Below are 18955 nucleotides of genomic sequence, written 5' to 3'. Positions count from 1 at the left end.
GGTCTTAGGTTTGTGACAGCCCATTTAAAAGGTATAGGAAAAGTGCGTGACAGGGGGGAGGGGGGGGGGTCTGAAATCTCGAAAATCTCTGGACGTAATATTTGAACAAACCGTTTACAACAGAAAATATTTTATAGACAACGAGTTTTGTAAGAAAAATTAATTAAATATAGGTAAATGGGATGAAATTAGGAAAAACATTACGAAAATCTCTACTAATAAGATTACAAATCAAATCAAAAATAGGTATCTCACCCTCTGAAACAAATTTGTCCTCAATTTGATTCAAACTTTTAAAAGTGTAAAATCTGCTCGAATCTGTGTTGACATCGTGAAAAGTTGCCGTTTTGTTTACCAAAAAAGATCTTTTTGTGAAAAACTCAGCGATTTCGTTAAAATTTTGGTTTGTTCTCTTCCCAATCTCCAGAAAAAGGCGAAAATCCAGCATTCAGAGGTAAATATTCCATCTCAGCATACAAAATTGTTTTTCAAGTGCTTCAAACACCAAAGTCTAGCAAAACAATAAAACATGACCGAAGAGCTAACTTTATAGATCGGTTTTAAATACATCTTCGGGTCTGAAAGTGAGGCTTTGCAGCTATTTACAACCATTTATGAGCGGGATGCACCTTTTATATACCATCATATTTCACTCATTTAACATTGTTTTGCTAGAAGTTGAAACTTCCATGGTCAATGTTGTCAGCCCGTTGTCGGAATCGAATCCAACAAATTTTCGGCTCGACATTGCCCTACATCAGGCCGACAACCAGTCTTACGTAGATCGACTTTCAACCATTTCAGACCCAACTCTCCGCTTCAAATCAAAGAGAATGCAGCTCGGTATTGTAGCGGATACAAAGGTGCTGTGCCGGGTTTGCATGGTACCCGTCGTGGAACATCCGGCGAACCTGTACGACGACGCATCCCCGTTCGGACTGCCAAGTTTGCACAACATGCTGCGGACGATTTGTGCTCCGGTATTTGCGAAACCCGAAGCAGAAGCCATCGTGCCGAACATGCCGACCATTGTTTGTCTGGTGTGTCGGAACGCAATCGTGGCGGCGTACAATCTGCACCAGCAGTGCATCGAGACCGATCGACGGCTGGGTGAGTTGGTAGCTTTGATGTGGGAACTCCAAGGTCCCGGTAGCGATGAGATTGGTGAGGTTTCCGAAGATCCTCCCAAGAGCAGTATCAAGGAGGTACCAATTTCGGAGGAAACATTGGTTGGGGGCGTCGAGAACGAAGAACAGCATCCAAAGCAAAGTGGTTTACAGTTTACAGGAAAGACTGAAGATAACACTTGTACGGACTGTGGGAAGACATTTTCAACCCGTTACACCTTGGTCAGACATAAACGAGAAGGCTGGTGTATTCTGACGACCGACCCCAAGGTGCGCACTTGTGATATCTGCAACAAAGTTTTAAAGACGGTTCAGTTGCTTAAAAGACATCGTGATATGCATGATGACATCGACAGGAAAAAGCAAGCCAAATCAGATGAAGCAGCATCGGCACATCCGGAACCTCCAGCTACAACTCAACAACACGCATCGGCAGGAGAGGAGATCCCGTTGCTGAATACCGAGCTAGTGGATGTGATAAAGGTCGAAGCACTAGACCTGATGGATGAAACCCAAAGCAATAACGAAGAAGAGGTCAACGAAGAGCGTGATTTGCAATGCACCAACTGCGGCATATCGTTCTCGTCGAACAGAGCGTACCGAGATCACAAACAAGAAGGGAATTGTGAGCGACAAGAAACGTTTCCGTGTTCAGTATGCGGGAAAATTTTTGACAAAGAAACAAGAATGCAGTACCACCTTCGGAATCATAAAGAGCGATTGGCTTGCTCAATGTGTGATCAAACGTTCAAGAACAGAGACTGTCTGCGGTTACATCAAAAACGTTCTAGTTGTTCGGGAATGAAGGAAAAAGCTTCGCAGAACAACATTGGAAAGCAAAACGGCAAATGGAGTACAACTTGCATGGATTGTGGCAAAGCATTTTCAACCGGGTGGTCTTTGAAAAGACATAAACAAAGTGGCAGGTGTGATCCATCGATTGATCCCACGCAGCGCACCTGCGAAATCTGCAATAAATATTTTAGGACGGCTCTATTGATGAAAAGACATCGTCAAATGCATGAGAGCACCAACGGAGCGGAGTCTAACGAATCGGCACTTCCGGGACTTCCAGCTTCAACTCATGAACACGACGCGGCAGGTGGACTCTCAGAGATGATTCCGTTGAATATCGACCAAGTGGATGTGATAAAGGTCGAAGAATTAGACCTGATGGATGACAACCTAAGTGACAACGAAGCAGATCACTTGAAATGCACCAATTGCGACATATCGTTCTCCTCGAACAGAGCGTATCGAGATCACACGTCGCAAGGAAACTGTCAGAGCAAACAACTATTTCCGTGCTACATATGTGGAAAAACTTTCGACAAACTTACAAGAATGCAGTACCACACTCGTAATCACAGGGCGCGCGTGGCTTGCCCAATGTGTGATCTAACGTTCAAGAACCGAGCATGCCTGAAGTTACATCACAAACGTAAGCGTTGTTCAGGTAACAAGACAAGCGTTCCGCAGAGTGAAGTAGATCTAGGCAAAGGGCAAGAAGAACCGTTGGTTGTTGAACGCGACATACAGTGCGCTAACTGCGGTGTGACATTTACGTCAAACAGAGCACATCACAATCACATCAAAGACGGGAACTGTCAGCTAAAGATAACTTATCCATGCAAAAAGTGTGGAAAAGTCTTTGACAAACTTACCAGACTGCAATACCATCTGTACAGTCACAAGGAGCGCGTGGCTTGCTTGAAGTGTGGTCAAACGCTCGGCAACAGTGCTGCACTGTTGAAGCATATAAGATATACCCGATGTTCAGAAAATTACGAGAGGAAAACCCAGATGCAGAAAGAAGGAATCTACACGGAAGAAGAAACGAACGACTCGTTGGCCGTTGAAAAGCCATCATCGGATGGCGATTCTGGTGCGACCCAAACGGAAAATCTCCAGCAAAAACCAAATTATCCGTGCAAAGTATGTGGTAAGATTTTCGACACATTCCCAAAAATGATGTACCACAGGCGCAACCATCAGGAGCGCGTAGTTTGCCCGCAGTGTGGTCAGTCGTTCAGAAACAGAGGCATTCTGCATGTGCATATAAAACTAAAACGATGTTTAGGCAGATTCGCGAGTGTTTCCCAGGAGCAAATGAACACGGAGGTGACCAAAGAATGTCCTGTTTGCCGTGTTGCATTTTATACTGACCGAAAGCTTGAAGCGCACATCCAAAAAGGAAATTGTCAACGCAAGCCAGTCTATCCGTGCACGATCTGTGAAAAGAAGTTTGACACGCTTACAAGAATGCGGTACCACAGACGCAATCATATACAGCGCGTCAATTGTTCAAAGTGTGGTCAAACGTTCAGAAACAAGGCTTGTCTTCGGATGCATCTGAAACGTGAAGGTTCTTGCCTGGTGAGGCCTAAGGACCCCGCTACAGAAACGTATACGGAGATGACCGAAGGACTTGACAACCAGTGTACCGTTTGCGGTGCAACATTCCTGTCTAGCCGAAAACTTGATGCGCACACCCAAGAAGGCAACTGTCACCGCAGGCCAGTTTACCCGTGTACGATCTGCGGAAAGAGCTTTGACAAGCTCTCGAGAATGCGATACCACAGGCGCAATCATAGGCAGCGCGTGAGTTGTTCGGAGTGTGGTCTATTGTTCAGAAACAAGGCATCTCTGCGGATGCATATCAAGCGTGGTTCTTGCCCTAATATGCTTGAAAACTCACCGTTGAGCGGCGATGCGTTGGACACGATCAAAGTAGAAGAGCCTGAAATTATGAAGTAGCTAGAGCAACGAGTTTGGGAGGCGGAGAAGAAGGAGAAGGTAAATCTGTAATTTTACGGTGTTTAATTAGTCGAATTAATTTTGTTGTTTAACAGTTTCAGCAAAACCCAGAAGATGCACATTTAATTTACTATGGCGAACTGGATCAAATTAAAGTTTCAAGATACGAGTTGAGAATGTTGGCGATTCGAAGAAGGTAAAGCATAAATCATTTTAATTTTAGTGAATTTAATTACCTTCGTTTTACATTTTCAGAAAAAAACCGACATAAAAATGAACTGAAATAAATGAAATCTGTTTATCTCTATTGAGTTTCACATTATTTGTACATTCGAAAAAAGCATGACCAATCCATAGGTCGTCTTCCCTAAAGTGTCGCGATAACGTCCAGCCTGTGATGATACACTATCTTCCCTTTACGAAGTAATCGAATCTAGAAGGGAAACGACCACCAGTTCGTGTTCCGATCCGATCCGGTAATGTAACCCTAATCTACCGCTTACGAGGCGGAGCGTTACCACCAGGCTACATGGCTCAGGCTTTTCTTCACCCCATCTTGCTATGTATGAGATACAGTAATTGTTCGGTAACTGGGCTGAACGAAAACTAACGAGGGGACTACCGATGCATAATATTTATTTGATGAAATATAGAAATAAAAGTTACTCAAATTTGTTTACAATGATTACTTTCCATATTTCTTTAATTGTGACTTGAAATTACATAAAAGTTTGAACAAAGTTTTTTTATTTGTTGACCATGATTTTTGCATCCATTAACCCCGCGGTGATTTCGGTTTGTTTCGGTTTTTTGACGTTTGTCTGCTTTTTAACTGGGCTACGGCCCAGTTATCGAGCGCCCAGTTAAAAAGCAGCCCAGCTAAACAACGCCCAGTTACCGAACAACTACTGTATATGAAATCTAGAGTTTTTTTTTTTGAAAAGGACCTATAAGCTATTGTCTTTCATATGTTTATAGGACCTTATCAAAAAAACTCTGGAAATGCAATGTACAACGTCTCGAGTGGAAGTATCTATTTGGGTTCCTAATTTTTGCATAACATCTTAAACTCAGGGATGTTTGTTTGTTTTGACTCTTTTGACATACATCGTAATTTTTTATCGGGTCATCGACAGCTGGAAAAAAATCGAGCAGTTTTACACGGCTATGTCAAAGAAATATTGTTTTTGCGAAAAGTTTAATATTTGGTAAACGTGTATGAAACGAACTGTCACTTGGCATAAATAAATAAAAACTGTTTCACGCAAAATATCAAGAAATTTTGAAGATTTTCGGAGTTTTTTGATTGCATTGTAAAAGAGAAGTTCTATTTGCAGTTTAAGGTAAATATTCCAGCTCTGTTGGCATATGAAAAACAAAGAATAAGCTAGAATCATCTTAGTTGTAATTAGTTGATGCATCTGCTCGTTGTAGGAATAAAAACAAACAAAAACTTCGAGAATGCAGCTCGGCATTGTAGCGGACACGAAGATGCTGTGCCGGGTTTGCATGGTACCCGTCGAGGAACATCCGGCGAACCTGTACGATGACGCGTCCCCGTTCGGTCTGCCCAGTTTGCACAACATGCTGCGGACAATTTGCGCTCCGGTGTTTGCGAAACCCGAAGCGGAAGCGATCGTGCCGAACATGCCGACCATTGTTTGTCTGGTGTGTCGGAACGCTATCGTGGCGGCGTACAACCTGCATCAGCAGTGCATCGAGACCGATCGACGGCTGGGTGAGTTGGTAGCTTTGATGTGGGAACTCCAAGGACCCGGCGGCGTCTCCGAGGCCGTGTGCCAAGAAGAACAAGGTCAAGTGCGAGAAAACAAACCAATAATCAATGTAAAAAAATCTTGTTTGGATTGTGGCAAAACATTTACAACCGGGGGGTCTTTGAAACGACACAAAAATGAAGGCAGGTGTGAGGGTCCGAATGTCTCCATGGCGCGCACCTGTGTGATCTGCTGTCAAGTTTTTAAGACGGTTAAGTTGTTGAGAAAACATCGTCAAATCCATGAGGGCACCGACGGCACCGAGCAAGCAGAGTCCATCGACGCGGAGCTTCCAGCAGGAGAGTTGCGAGTGGATGTGATAAAGGTCGAAGCGGATGAAAACGAAGAAGCGGCCAACGAAGTAGGTGTCTTCAAATGCACCGATTACGGCATATCGTTCCCGTCCACCGCATCGTATCAAAAGCACACGTTAGAAGTCGATTTCCAGGGAAAACAACTATTTTCATGCTCATTATGTGGACAAACCTTCAACAAAGAAATATTTTTGAAGTGTCACATGCGTAAACATAGAGCGCGTGTAGCTTGCTCGAACTGTAATCTAGAGTTCAAAAACAGAAAGTGTTTGCGGTCACATCAGAAAAGTAATCGATGTTCTGGGATTAAGATGGGCACTTTGCAAGCCATGCGCCAGGAAGAAAATAGTCAGACAGAGAAACAACACCAGATGCAGGGAGAACGTGACATACAGTGCGCTAACTGCGGTGTGAAATTTACGTCAAACAGAGCACATCAAAATCACACCAAAGACGGGAATTGTCAGCGCATGAAAATTTATCCATGCGAAGAGTGTGGAAAAGTCTTTGACAAACTTGCCAGACTGAATTACCACATGTTCAGCCACAAGGAGCGCGCGGCTTGTTCAAAGTGTGGTGCCACGTTCAGTAACAAATCTGCAATGGTGAGGCATCTGAGGAAAAATCGATGTCGAAAATATCAGATGCAGGAACAGAGTGAAAACCAAGCAGGACAGCAAACGCCAACGTTTCCATGCATCATTTGTGGTCAGATTTTCCATTCATACACAAGAATGTTGTACCACAGGCGCAACCACCAGAAACGCGTGTCTTGTCCGCACTGCGGTCAGTTGTTGAGGAACAAAACCATTCTGCATGCGCATATCAGAGCAAGACGATGCCTAATCGACAGCGCAAGCAGTTCCCAGACCGTGGTGAACGAAGAAGCGTTGGAAATTATCAAAGTAGAGGAGCCTCAAATCATGGACACTTGAATACAGAATCGCACACCCAAAAGTAGCAGCAGCAACGAGTTAAAGAAGGTGAATATTGGGAGGAGATAAATTAGTATTTTTTTTTTCTGTGTTTAATAAATCGAATTAATTTTGTTTATTACTTTCAGCAAAACTCAAAAGATACAAAATAAATGTAAAGAGAATATTTGCGTCAAAATGCGATAAAAATGATTGCAGCAAGTTCAAGATTTGGAGAAGGTAATTCAGTATTTTGAATGTGTTTTCAAAAATCGAATGAATAATTTTTGCATTTTTCAATTACAGATTGTAGATGAAATAAGTAACAGCTGTCTATCTCGAATAAGTTGTTACACATTTTTTTTGCACATTGAAACATGATTAAAAATAAAATAATGGCACAGCAGAGTGAGCGTGAGGGAACTGTTTTTGTCTAGGTTTAAGCTAAGAACGGAGATAGGAAGGAAGGCGGTCTTGGGAGGTTCTTGGGAGAAAAAAAAACAAAAAAAAAGTATTAAAACTCAAAATGTTTTGATAAAGAAATTAATCTATTTAAAAATTAAAGAGTTAAATACTGTAGGAGTTGAGAAATTTCAAATAAATTCCGGAAACAAAAATTCTGAAATTTCATAAATTTTAAAACATTAAGTTTTCGAAGGACTCAGGATTCTAGCAGTGTTCTAACAGGACTGAATATTCTTACAGCATTCTAGCAGAAGTGTTCCACCATTCTAGCAGGATTCTGGCAGAACCAGCTCTGCTAGAATATTTCCTGACTGGGTGGTTTTCTTAATTTTGAGCAAAAAACTAAATCCGTCCTTTTAATTAAAAGATTTTTCGATGTGAGATTCGGAATTATCAATATTATTATATCGAATACAAAATTGTTCATAAGTTTGTAATCTCCAGGCGCATTGAAACCCACAGAAAATTTTGGCTCGAGCCAAATCGAGTCGAGTTGTAGAGTTGCAACCGGGACTCCTTGAGACACGACGTTCCGGACGCAGCACCATCGCTGCCGATCATTAACCTCCCAGCCACCCACTGACTTCATGTCCGCTTCCGTCGTGTCCTGCTCCGGATTCCGCCAACCGGTTCCAGCACAATTCAATCACACTCACACTTCCGCGCCAAACGTTCACTCTCAACTGTCCACAGCGTTAACATAAACACGCGCCTCTTTTTATGCGCTGTCAAAAACCAAGTACACGCTTCGGTAAGGAAAAGTCTGTCTCTGGTTATTATTACCCGGTCAATATATTTATATATATTTTTTTGAATTCATATTTTTTTTTACTCTTTGATTATACCTAAATATTAGTAATTTTGGATCCCTCACTTTTTTTTTCTGAAAATATTTCAAATTTAGGTATTTATATGGCTTATGACAGGATTGTTTTTGATACTGATAATGAAACTGGCAATTTTGACAGGATTGGCCACACCCGGAGTGGCCATTACCCTGAGGGAAGGTTCTACATTTATCGAACCATACGATTTGGGGCAATATGGTTTTTGAGACTGGACATGAAAATTGGCGTTTCGATAGTTCAGTTACCGCATTACTGAATTCAGTTAAATTTACTGAAATCTGCACTACTGAAAATTTCAGTAAATGAAAATTTACTGAAATTTCAGCAAACTTTGACAGCTCCATACAAATTTTAACTGAAGTTCAGCGAAAAACTAACTGAAAATTTCAGTAGTGCAGTTTTCACTAAATATTAACTGAAAACGAACATCAGAATTTGGCAAGGAATTTGGTGTGTAAGGTCCATGATTTCCAGATGCCGTTTTTTTTCTGGGTGGAGGGGGGACATTTTCCGAACCTTACTTGTATTGGCAATATTTTCGTATTTCGGCAATTTATTTCCGCAGAGGTGCCAATGATTGAAAACATTTAATTAGAATTAATTATTAAGCATGAGCATGGATGACTGCCAATGAGCTGCTACTCCGTTATTGACAGATCAGCTGAAGTTAAACAATGAATCAAAAATGATCAGTGGGAGCCAACCATCCGTTCACTGTTTAACCTCTGAAGATCCCTATTTTATTAGTCAATGCCGGCGCCCTCCCAAGAAGCCTGCAGTTCAACGAAAGGGAGGAATGTTAGTCCGATAGTTGAAGTTGCAGACTCATCAAGCACATAGTTTTTCGCTATATACTTGTTGATACCGCTTCAGACCGTTGAATCCACAGCATCCCCTTCAAGCATCGCGTGATTAATATTTTTTTGGGTAAGTAGGATAAGGTATTGGCTTTTCGATGCCTCCCGAGCTACGACGCTATGGGGAGGACTTTCATAACAGACCCGTCGGCGAGCCTTCCGACCAACGATGCTATTGGAAGGTCTTTCTGGTTAACACACAAAATCACTCACTCACAGTTATTTTGCTCCACTATTAAATCGACGATTCAAATTGTCAGTGCGTCTTTCGATCATTATATAGAAATGGCTTTTTCACTGCAAAAAAAAAAAATAAAACCTTATTCGAAAAATTTAAACACAATCCACCCGACGCCGTGCCTTCTGATCAACGATGATATAGGAAGGGCTTTGAAAATCACAAAAAAATCACTATGCCTTTGTCAACACATTGCACTCACATTTAATTATAATTAATTTTTCAGGTATAAATAAATTGGCAAAGAATTAAAAAATATAAATAAAAATAGAATGATTTATTAGAGTTTTGTACAAAGTTCTTTGTCATATTGGTCAAGTAGAACATAACCACCTGCACCTTTTTTTGAGTTCAGGTAACCAAACCCATAAAAATGGTTATATGGGTTGAACTGAAAAATTCGTGTTAAAAGAGGGACATTGAACTCAGAAAATCTCGAATTTTGTTTAGGGTGTACGAATCGAACTGTCACTTGATGGCATATATGTTTTTTTTATAAATAGAAACTGTTTTCATGCAAAATATCAAGAAATTTTTAAGACTTTCGGAGTTTTTTGATTGCATTGTAAAAGAGAAGTTCGATTTGCAGTTTAAGGTAAATATTCCAGCTCTGTTGGCATATGAAATACAAAGAATAAGCTAGAATTATCTTAGTTGTAGTTAGTTGATGCATCTGCCCGTTGTTGGAATAAAAACAAACAAAAACTTCGAGAATGCAGCTCGGCATTGTAGCGGACACGAAGATGCTGTGCCGGGTTTGCATGGTACCCGTCGAGGAACATCCGGCGAACCTGTACGATGACGCGTCCCCGTTCGGACTGCCCAGTTTGCACGACATGCTGCGGACGATTTGCGCTCCGGTGTTTGCGAAACCCGAAGCGGAAGCGATCGTGCCGAACATGCCGACCATTGTGTGTCTGGTATGTCGCAACGCGATCGTGGCGGCGTACAACCTGCATCAGCAGTGCATCGAGACCGATCGACGGCTGGGTGAGTTGGTAGCTTTGATGTGGGAACTCCAAGGTCCCGGCAGCGATGAGATTGGTGAGGTTTCCGAAGATCCTCCCAAGAGCAGTATCAAGGAGGTACCAATCTCGAAGGAAACAACGGTTGAGAGCGTTGAGATCGAGGATCAGTCTGCGAGGCAAGGTTGTTCACAGCGAGGAAACGCTGACGACAAAACTTGTGTGGAATGTGGGAAGACGTTTTCAAGCCGGTGGTCCTTGATTAGGCATAAACGGGAAGGTTGGTGTGATAAGACGAACGACCCCATGATGCGCACGTGTGATATCTGCAATAAGGTTTTAAAGACCGTTCAATTGCTGAAAAGACATCGTCAAATGCATAGCAGACCGTGTCCTCCACTGTATTATCCGGAACTTCCAGCTTCAACTCAAGAGCGTACATTTTGTTTGGGGATCGAGACAAGCACCTCCGGGGTGGTGTGCCAAGGAGAACAAGGTCAGGTGCGAAAAGACGAACCAGTAGTCAATGTAAACAAAACATGTATGCGTTGTGGCAAAACATTTGCAACCGGTTGGACTTTGAAAAGACACAAAAATGAAGGCAGGTGTGATGGTCCGAATGGCTCTTTGGCGCGCACTTGTGTGATCTGCTGTCAAGTTTTTAATACGGTTAAGTTGATGAGAAAACATCGTCAAATCCATGAGGGCACCTACGGCATTGAGCAAGCAGAGTCCGACGATGTGGAGCTTCCAGCAGGAGAAAAGATCCCGTTGCTGAATACCGAGCAAGTGAATGAAAATGAAGAAGCGGCCAACGAAGTGGGTGTCTTAAACTGCACCGATTGCGGAATATCGTTCCCGTCCATCGCATCGTATCGAAAGCACACGCTCGAAGGCAATTGCCAGGGAAAACAACTATTTTCGTGCTCATTATGTGGACAAACCTTCGGTAAAGAAACATGTTTGAAGTACCACCTGCGTAATCATAGAGCGCGTTTTGCTTGCTCGGGCTGTGATCTAACGTTCAAAAACCGAATGTGTTTGCAGTTACATCACAAACGTAATCGATGTTCAGGGAATAAAAACAACACTTCGCTAGCCATTCGCCAAGAAGAAAATAGTGCTGAAGGGCAGGAACAATCAGAGAAACAACACCAGGTGCAGAGAGAAGAATTGAACGAATCGCAACTCACTTCAAACAGAGCACATCAAAATCACACCAAAGACGGGAATTGTCAGCGCATGAAAATTTATCCATGCAAAGAGTGTGGAAAAGTCTTTGACAAACTTGCCAGACTGAATTACCACATGTTCAGCCACAAGGAGCGCGTGGCTTGCTCGAAGTGTGGTGTCACGTTCAGTTACAGATCTGGACTGGTGAGGCACCTCAAGAAAAACCGATGTCCAAAAAATCAGATGCAGGAAAACCAAGCAGGACAGCAAACGCCAACGTTTCCATGCAAAATTTGTGGCCAGATTTTCCATTCATACACAAGAATGTTGTACCACAGGCGCAACCACCAGAAACGCGTGTCTTGTCCGCACTGCGGTCAGTTGTTCAGAAACAAAAACATTCTGCATGCGCATATCAGAGCAAGACGATGCTTAATGGACAGCGCAAGTAGTTCCCAGACCGTGGTGAAGGAAGAAGCATTGGAAATTATCAAAGTAGAGGAGCCTCAAATCATGGACACTTGAATACAGAATGCACACCCCAAAGGAAGCAGCAGCAACGAGTTAAAGAAGGTGGATATTGGAAGGAGGTAAATTACCTTTTTTTCTGTGTTTAGTAATTCGAATTAATTTTGTTTATTACTTTCAGCAAAACCCAAAAGATACAAAATAAATGTAAAGAGTAAATTTGCGTCAAACTACACATGCAATAAAAAATTGTTAAGCAGCAGCAATGAACGCAGGAAGTTCAAGATTTGGAGAAGGTAATTCAGTATTTTGAATGTGTTTTCAAAAATCGAATGATTAATTTTTTATTTTTCAGCTTGTAGATAAGTAAAAGCTGTCTATCTCGATAAAGTTGTTACACATTTTTTTCACATTTAAACATAATTAAAATTAAATAATGCCACAGCAGAGTGAGCGTGAGGGAACTGTTTTTGTCTTGGTTTATTAAAACAAATACAAAATTATTCATAAGTTTGTAATTTCCAGTCGCATTCAAACCCACTGAAAATTTTGGCTCGAGCCTCGAGTCGATTTTGGCTCTAACTCGAGCCAAATCGAGTCGAGGTGTAGAGTTGCAACCGGGACTCCTTGAGACACGACGTTCCGGACGCAGCACCATCGCTGCCGATCATTAACCTCCCAACCACCCACTGACTTCATGTCCGCTTCCGTCGTTTCCTGCTCCGGATTCCGGCAACCTGTTCCAGCACAATTCAATCACACTTCCGAGCCAAACGTTCACTCTCAACTGTCCACAGCGTTAACATAAACACGCGCTGTCATAACCTAGTACACGCTTCAGTAAGGAATAGTCTGTCTCTGGTTATTATTACCCGGTCAATATATTTATATTGTTTACATTATTTTGAAGGACGAAAACCCTACTCGCAAAACGGACATTAGGTATAAATTCCTAATTTTTAGTATTTTTTGAACTTATGTTCTAGATTTTCAAATTCTACCTGAAACCTAGTATTTTTTGCCTTCCTCACCTTACTGAGGAAAGGCTATAAAATCACTCGAAAAACGATATTCTTAACTTCCTAGACCCACCTTCATGTATACATATCGACTCAGAATCAAATTCTGAGCAAATGTCTTTGTGTGTGGTGGGATGTTGATCAAAAAAAAAAAATGGAATATTTCGTCACTGGCTGAACCGATTCTCATTCGATCCTTCTTGGGGTCCCATAAATCGCTATTGAAAATTATAAAGTTTAGTTAAGTACTTCAAAAGTTATGCTAAAAAACGATTTTAACAAAAAGTTCGGAAGATTGTAAAAATGGTGGTTTTTGTAAGAAACCCCGCCATGTTATACATGTTTAGAAAGGTATTCAAAAGACTTTTTCAACGAATTCAAGAGATTGAAGATCTGACAACCTTATCAAAAGTTATACGCACTTAAGTGTTATTTATGAACTTTTTAGAGGCCGAATCTCAAATAATTTGACAAAAACGTTGTCCGGATCTATCATGCGACCTGTCGTTGAATAGGTAATAAAAAGACCTTTTCAACGAGTTCTAAAGATTGAAGATCTGACAACCCTATCAAAAGTTATAAGCACACAAGTGTCCTGAATTATGAAGATCTGACTACCCAATCTGATGGTATGAATAATGAATCAAGTTGATAGAACACTGCCTCTCCGCCTTTTGTACTTGGATCGAGTACTGAAAACAGAGAACGCGTATTTTTTTATCGGGTCATCGCTGAGAAAAAAACACCTGGGAAAATTGAGCAGTTTTACACGTGTATGTGGAACAAAGCATTCGAAAAAGGGTAAATCCAACTCGGCAAAGTTAATTTTTCGTAAAACGCGATTGATCAAACTGTCATTCCCCACTCGAATTTGTGTTTTATTCATGCAAAAGTCTGCGGTAAGTCTTAGGGTAAGTCTATTTGCAGCGCGAAGTTTTATAATTGGGTACTAAAGCCCTATGTCAATTTTTATGTACAACGGTAAAAAACACGATTAAAAACCATTTCTGATCACTTTTTTTCATTTTTATGCAAAAAAAAAAAATTACAAGACAACATTTTTTCGATGGATCAACTATGGTCCCCTTGCAACGAGCTGTCAAGTAGGAGCTTTTCTGTCAAGAAGGACCGCGAGGATAATTTTTCAAAATTGATTTAAAAATCCATTTTAAACTCTTTGTGGTCGTACAAAGGGTCATTGTACTCAGAAAAAGCAGCTTTATCGCTATAAACAATAATATCAACAATCTAAGCTTCATTTTAGGACCCAATTGTTTCAAATTGCGAGCAGCTTTAAATTTTTAGAACTGGCGGAAATAAAACTAGAACACGATGCTCGCAACGCGCTGATCTAAATGTTGTTTCAAAAAAATGCTTTTAATTGTGTGCGTATGATTATCAACACAGCATCATAGTGTGTGTGTAAGAAAACATGGATATCTCTATATATCATTTTTTTTTGAAACTGAGTTCTATTCCAGTTCCAAATCGTCTCACGTTTGAAACAAAATCGTCGAGCAGTTTCATTTCGGGTTCAAAATACTGCTCGAAAAATAAAACTGACATTTTCCGAACCTTAGACTGTCTGCAGCGCGAAGTTTTATAATGGAGCACCCGATTCGAGTGGTAGAAATGACAGTTCTCCCATAAGGAATACATTGTAGAAAAAAGCAAAAACTGCTCGAATGGAAATGCTCCATTCGTGCTTTCCATTTCATTAGGGCACAAAACTTTTGTAAACAAGAGTGTATCCCTCTCACACCTTATGCAAACTGTCATTTGAGTGATACACTATTGTTTACAAAAGTTTTGTGCCCTTTTGAAATGTTTGGCTCCAATTGTTTCAAATTGCGAGCAGTTTTAAATTTTTAGAACTGGCGGAAATGAAACTAGAACACGGTGCTCGCAACGCGCTGATCTAAATGTTGTTTCAAAAAAATGCTTTTAATTGTGTGCGTATGATTATCAACACAGCATCATAGTGTGTGTGTAAGAATACGTGAATATCTCTATATATCTGATTTTTTTTTGAAACTGAGTTCTATTCCAGTTCCAAATCGTCTCACGTTTGAAACAAACTAGTCGAGCAGTTTTATTCCGGTTTCAAAATACTGCTCGAAAAATAAAACTGCAACTCCGCGTTGCGGGTGGTCTGTTTCAGTTCTATTTGAAAAATGAAACAGCTAGAACAAAGTAGAGCCGCGTTGCAACCAGTCTTACTTGTTTTGGCAATTTATTTCCACAGAGGTGCAATGATTGAAAACATCAAATTAGAATTAATTATTCAGGATTAAATAAATTGGCAAAGAATCAAAAAATATGAATAAAAATAGAATGATTTTTTTTTCTTTGTCATATCGGTCATGTAGAACATAAAGCGGTTTACGCACTTCGGAAGGCACCGGTCAAGAAAAAAATCAAATGGACAGCAGCGGCAGCGCAAGCAAGTCAGAGAGGGTGAAGAAAAGCCCCAAGAAATCGCTCCCTCTCCTTTGTTTTGCCGTTCGTAAAGCTGTTTCTTGACCCCTTTCCTTCCGATCTGCATACTAGCCTTAACCACCTGCACCTTTTTTTGAGCTCAGGTAACCAAAACCATAAAAATGGTTATATGGGTTGAACTGAAAAATTCGTCTTCAAAGAGGGACACTGAACTCAGAAAATCTTGATTTTTGATTAGGGTGTATAAAACGAAATGTCACTTTGCCACTCGAATTTGTGTGCGTAAATAAAAACTGTTTTCACGCAAAATATCAAGAAATTTTGACGATTTTCCAAGTTATTTGCTTATATTGTATAAAAGAAGTTCGATTTGCAGTTTAAGGTAAATATTCCAGCTCTGTTGGCATATGAAAAACAAAGAATAAGCTAGAATCATCTTAGTTGTAATTAGTTGATGCATCTGCTCGTTGTAGGAATAAAAACAAACAAAAACTTCGAGAATGCAGCTCGGCATTGTAGCGGACACGAAGATGCTGTGCCGGATTTGCATGGTACCCGTCGTGGAACATCCGGCGAACCTGTACGATGACGCGTCCCCGTTCGGTCTGCCCAGTTTGCACGACATGCTGCGGACGATTTGCGCTCCGGTGTTTGCGAAACCCGAAGCGGAAGCCATCGTGCCGAACATGCCGACCATTGTTTGTCTGGTGTGTCGGAACGCAATCGTGGCGGCCTACAACCTGCACCAGCAGTGCATCGAGACCGATCGACGGCTGGGTGAGTTGGTAGCTTTGATGTGGGAACTCCAAGGTCCCGGCAGCGATGAGATTGGTGAGGTTTCCGAAGATCCTCCCAAGAGCAGTATCAAGGAGGTACCAATGTCGAAGGAAACAATGGTTGAGAGCGTTGAGATCAAGGATCAGTCTGCGCAGCCAAGTTGTTCACAGCGAGGAAACGCTGACGACAAAACTTGTGTGGAATGTGGGAAGACGTTTTCAAGCCGATGGACCTTGGTCAGGCATAAACGGGAAGGTTGGTGTGATAAGACGAACGACCCCATGATGCGCACGTGTGATATCTGCAATAAGGTTTTAAAGACCGTGCAATTGCTGAAAAGACATCGTCAAATGCATGATAGCAGACCGTGTCCTCCGGAACTTCCAGCTTCAACTCAAGAACACACTCCGGAAGGAGATAGGCCCGCCGAGGAGAGTTCGGTGTTGAATAATGAGCAAGTGGATTCGGTAAAGGACGAAGCGTTAGACATGATGGATGAAAGCCAAAGTCACAACGAAGAAGAGGTCGTCGATGCGCGTGGCATGAAATGCACCAATTGCGGTATATCATTCTCCTCAAACCTATCGTATCGAAATCACATGCTGGAAAAAAGTTGCCAGCAAAAACAACTATTTCCGTGCACAAAATGTGGAAAAACCTTCGACAAACTTACAAGAATGCAGTACCACAGACGTAACCATAAGGAACGGCTTGCTTGTAATTTGTGTAATCAAACATTCAAGAATAGAGACTGTCTGCGGATACATCACACGCGTAAACTTTGTTTGGGGATCGAGACAAGCACCTCCGAGGCCGCGTGCCAAGGAGAACAAGGCCAGGTGCGAAAAGACGAACCAGTAGTCAATGTAAACAAAACTTGTTTGCGTTGTGGCAAAACATTTGCAACCGGGTGGACTTTGAAAAGACACAAAAATGAAGGCAGGTGTGAGGGTCCGAATGTCTCCATGGCGCGCACCTGTGTGATCTGCTGTCAAGTTTTTAAGACGGTTAAGTTGTTGAGAAAACATCGTCAAATCCATGCGGGCACCGACGGCACCGAGCAAGCAGAGTCCGACAAGGCGGAGCTTCCAGCAGGAGAGGAGATCCCGTTGCTGAATACCGAGCAAGTGGATGTGATAAAGGTCGAAGCTCTAGACCTGACGGATGAAAACGAAGAAGCGGTCAACGAAGTGCGTGTCTTCAAATGTACCGATTGCGGCATATCGTACTCGTCAACCGCATCGTATCGAAAGCACACGCTCGAAGGTAATTGCCAGGGAAAACAACTATTTCCATGCTCAATATGTGGAAAAACATTCGATAATGCAACAAGATTGAAGTACCACCTGCGTAATCATAAGGCGCGTGTGGCTTGCTCGAAGTGCGATTTAACGTTCAAAAACCGAATGTGTTTGCGGTTACATCACAAACGTAATCGATGTTCAGGGAATAAAACCAACACTTCGCTAGCCATTCGCCAAGAAGAAAATAGTGCTGAAGAGCAGGAACAGTCAGAGGAACAGCACCAAATGCAGGGAGAAGTAAATATCGCTGAAGGAAAATCCAACGAATCGTTGCTGGTAGAAATACAACCATCGCTAAAAAATACCGCAAAGATGAACGTAGAACGTGACATACAATGTGCCAATTGTGGCGTGGCGTTCACATCAAACAGAGCACATCAAAATCACATCAAAGACGGGAATTGCCAGCGGAAGATAACTTATCCATGCAAAAAGTGTGGAATGGTCTTTGACAAACTTACCAGAATGCATTACCACATGTACAGCCACAAGGAGCGCGAGGCTTGCTCAAAGTGTGGTACCACGTTTGGTTACAGATCAGCACTGGTGAGGCACCTGAAGAAATCCCGATGTTCACAAAATCAGACGCAGGAACAAAGTGAAAACCAAGCAGGACAGCAAACGCCAACGTTTCCATGCAAAATTTGTGGTCAGATTTTCCATTCATACACAAGAATGTTGTACCACAGGCGCAACCACCAGAAGCGCGTGTCTTGTCCGCACTGCGATCAGTTGTTCAGAAACAAAAACATTCTGCATGCGCATATCAGAGCAAGACGATGCTTAATCGATAGCGCAAGCAGTTCCCAGACCGTGGTGAACGAAGAAGCGTTGGAAATTATCAAAGTGGAGGAACCTCAAATCATGGACACTTGAATACTGAATGCACACCCAAAAGTAGCAGCAGCAACGAGTTAAAGAAGGTGGATATTCGGAGGAGGTTAATTAGTTTTTTTCTGTGTTTAATAAATCAAATTATTTTGTTTATTATTTTCAGCAAAACCCAAAAGATACAAAATAAATGTAAAGAGTAAATTTGCGTCAAACTACACATGCAATAAAAAATTGTTAAGCAGCAGCAATGAACGTAGGAAGTTCAAGATTTGCAGAAGGTAATTCAGTATTTTGAATGTGTTTTCAAAAATCGAATGATAAATTTTTGCATTTTTCAATTACAGATTGTAGATGAAATAAGTAAAAGCTGTCTATCTCGAATAAGTTGTTACACATTTTTTTTCACATTTAAACATAATAAAAATTAAAATAATGCCACAGCAGAGTGAGCGTGAGGGAACTGTTTTTGTCTTAGTTTATTAAAACGAATACAAAATTATTGATGAGTTTGTAACTTCCAGTCGCATTCAAACCCACCGAAAATTTAAGCTCTAACTCGAGTCGAGGTGTAGAGTCGCAACCGGGACTCTTTGAGACACGACGTTCCAGAAGCAGCACCATCGTTGCCGATCATTAACCTCCCAACCACCCACTGACTTCATGTCCGCTTCCGTCGTGTCC

At 41.6% G+C, this 18955-nt stretch overlaps 2 protein-coding genes across 5 annotated transcripts; both read left to right on the top strand.

Moving 5' to 3' along the window:
• Window positions 1–317: 317 nt before the first annotated feature.
• Window positions 318–7367, top strand: LOC119765310 (oocyte zinc finger protein XlCOF6-like). Of its 2 annotated transcripts, XM_038248935.1 has the most exons (5): window positions 318–454; window positions 805–2686; window positions 6389–6956; window positions 7037–7127; window positions 7194–7367. In XM_038248935.1, the coding sequence occupies exons 2-3, from the start codon at window positions 834–836 to the stop codon at window positions 6906–6908; spliced, it is 2373 nt and encodes a 790-aa protein (XP_038104863.1). In that variant the 5' UTR covers window positions 318–454; window positions 805–833; the 3' UTR covers window positions 6909–6956; window positions 7037–7127; window positions 7194–7367. The 2 variants fall into 2 exon arrangements, with proteins under 2 accessions (XP_038104863.1, XP_038104860.1); XM_038248932.1 differs by lacking the exons at window positions 6389–6956; window positions 7037–7127; window positions 7194–7367 and adding exons at window positions 3980–4080; window positions 4140–4191 and having other exon boundaries at window positions 805–3923.
• An 8229-nt stretch (window positions 7368–15596) lies between these two features.
• LOC119765314 (oocyte zinc finger protein XlCOF6-like) lies at window positions 15597–18729 on the top strand. Of its 3 annotated transcripts, none has more exons than XM_038248952.1 (4): window positions 15597–15741; window positions 15833–18363; window positions 18438–18552; window positions 18619–18729. In XM_038248952.1, the coding sequence occupies exon 2, from the start codon at window positions 15860–15862 to the stop codon at window positions 18314–18316; it is 2457 nt and encodes an 818-aa protein (XP_038104880.1). In that variant the 5' UTR covers window positions 15597–15741; window positions 15833–15859; the 3' UTR covers window positions 18317–18363; window positions 18438–18552; window positions 18619–18729. The 3 variants fall into 3 exon arrangements, with proteins under 3 accessions (XP_038104880.1, XP_038104866.1, XP_038104872.1); XM_038248938.1 differs by having other exon boundaries at window positions 15833–18380; XM_038248944.1 differs by having other exon boundaries at window positions 15605–15741; window positions 15811–18380.
• The last annotated feature ends 226 nt before the right edge of the window (window positions 18730–18955 follow it).

This window comes from Culex quinquefasciatus, chromosome 1 (assembly GCF_015732765.1).
Source record: "Culex quinquefasciatus strain JHB chromosome 1, VPISU_Cqui_1.0_pri_paternal, whole genome shotgun sequence".
Classification (NCBI taxonomy): domain Eukaryota; kingdom Metazoa; phylum Arthropoda; class Insecta; order Diptera; family Culicidae; genus Culex; species Culex quinquefasciatus.
Note: the sequence above shows the minus strand (reverse complement) of the source record. Positions and strands in the feature narration are given on the sequence as shown.

Bases quoted from the DNA above. Each gene is read 5' to 3' on its own strand.
- LOC119765310 (XM_038248932.1), top strand. From the start codon at position 834: ATGCAGCTCGGTATTGTAGCGGATACAAAGGTGCTGTGCCGGGTTTGC.
- LOC119765314 (XM_038248952.1), top strand. From the start codon at position 15,860: ATGCAGCTCGGCATTGTAGCGGACACGAAGATGCTGTGCCGGATTTGC.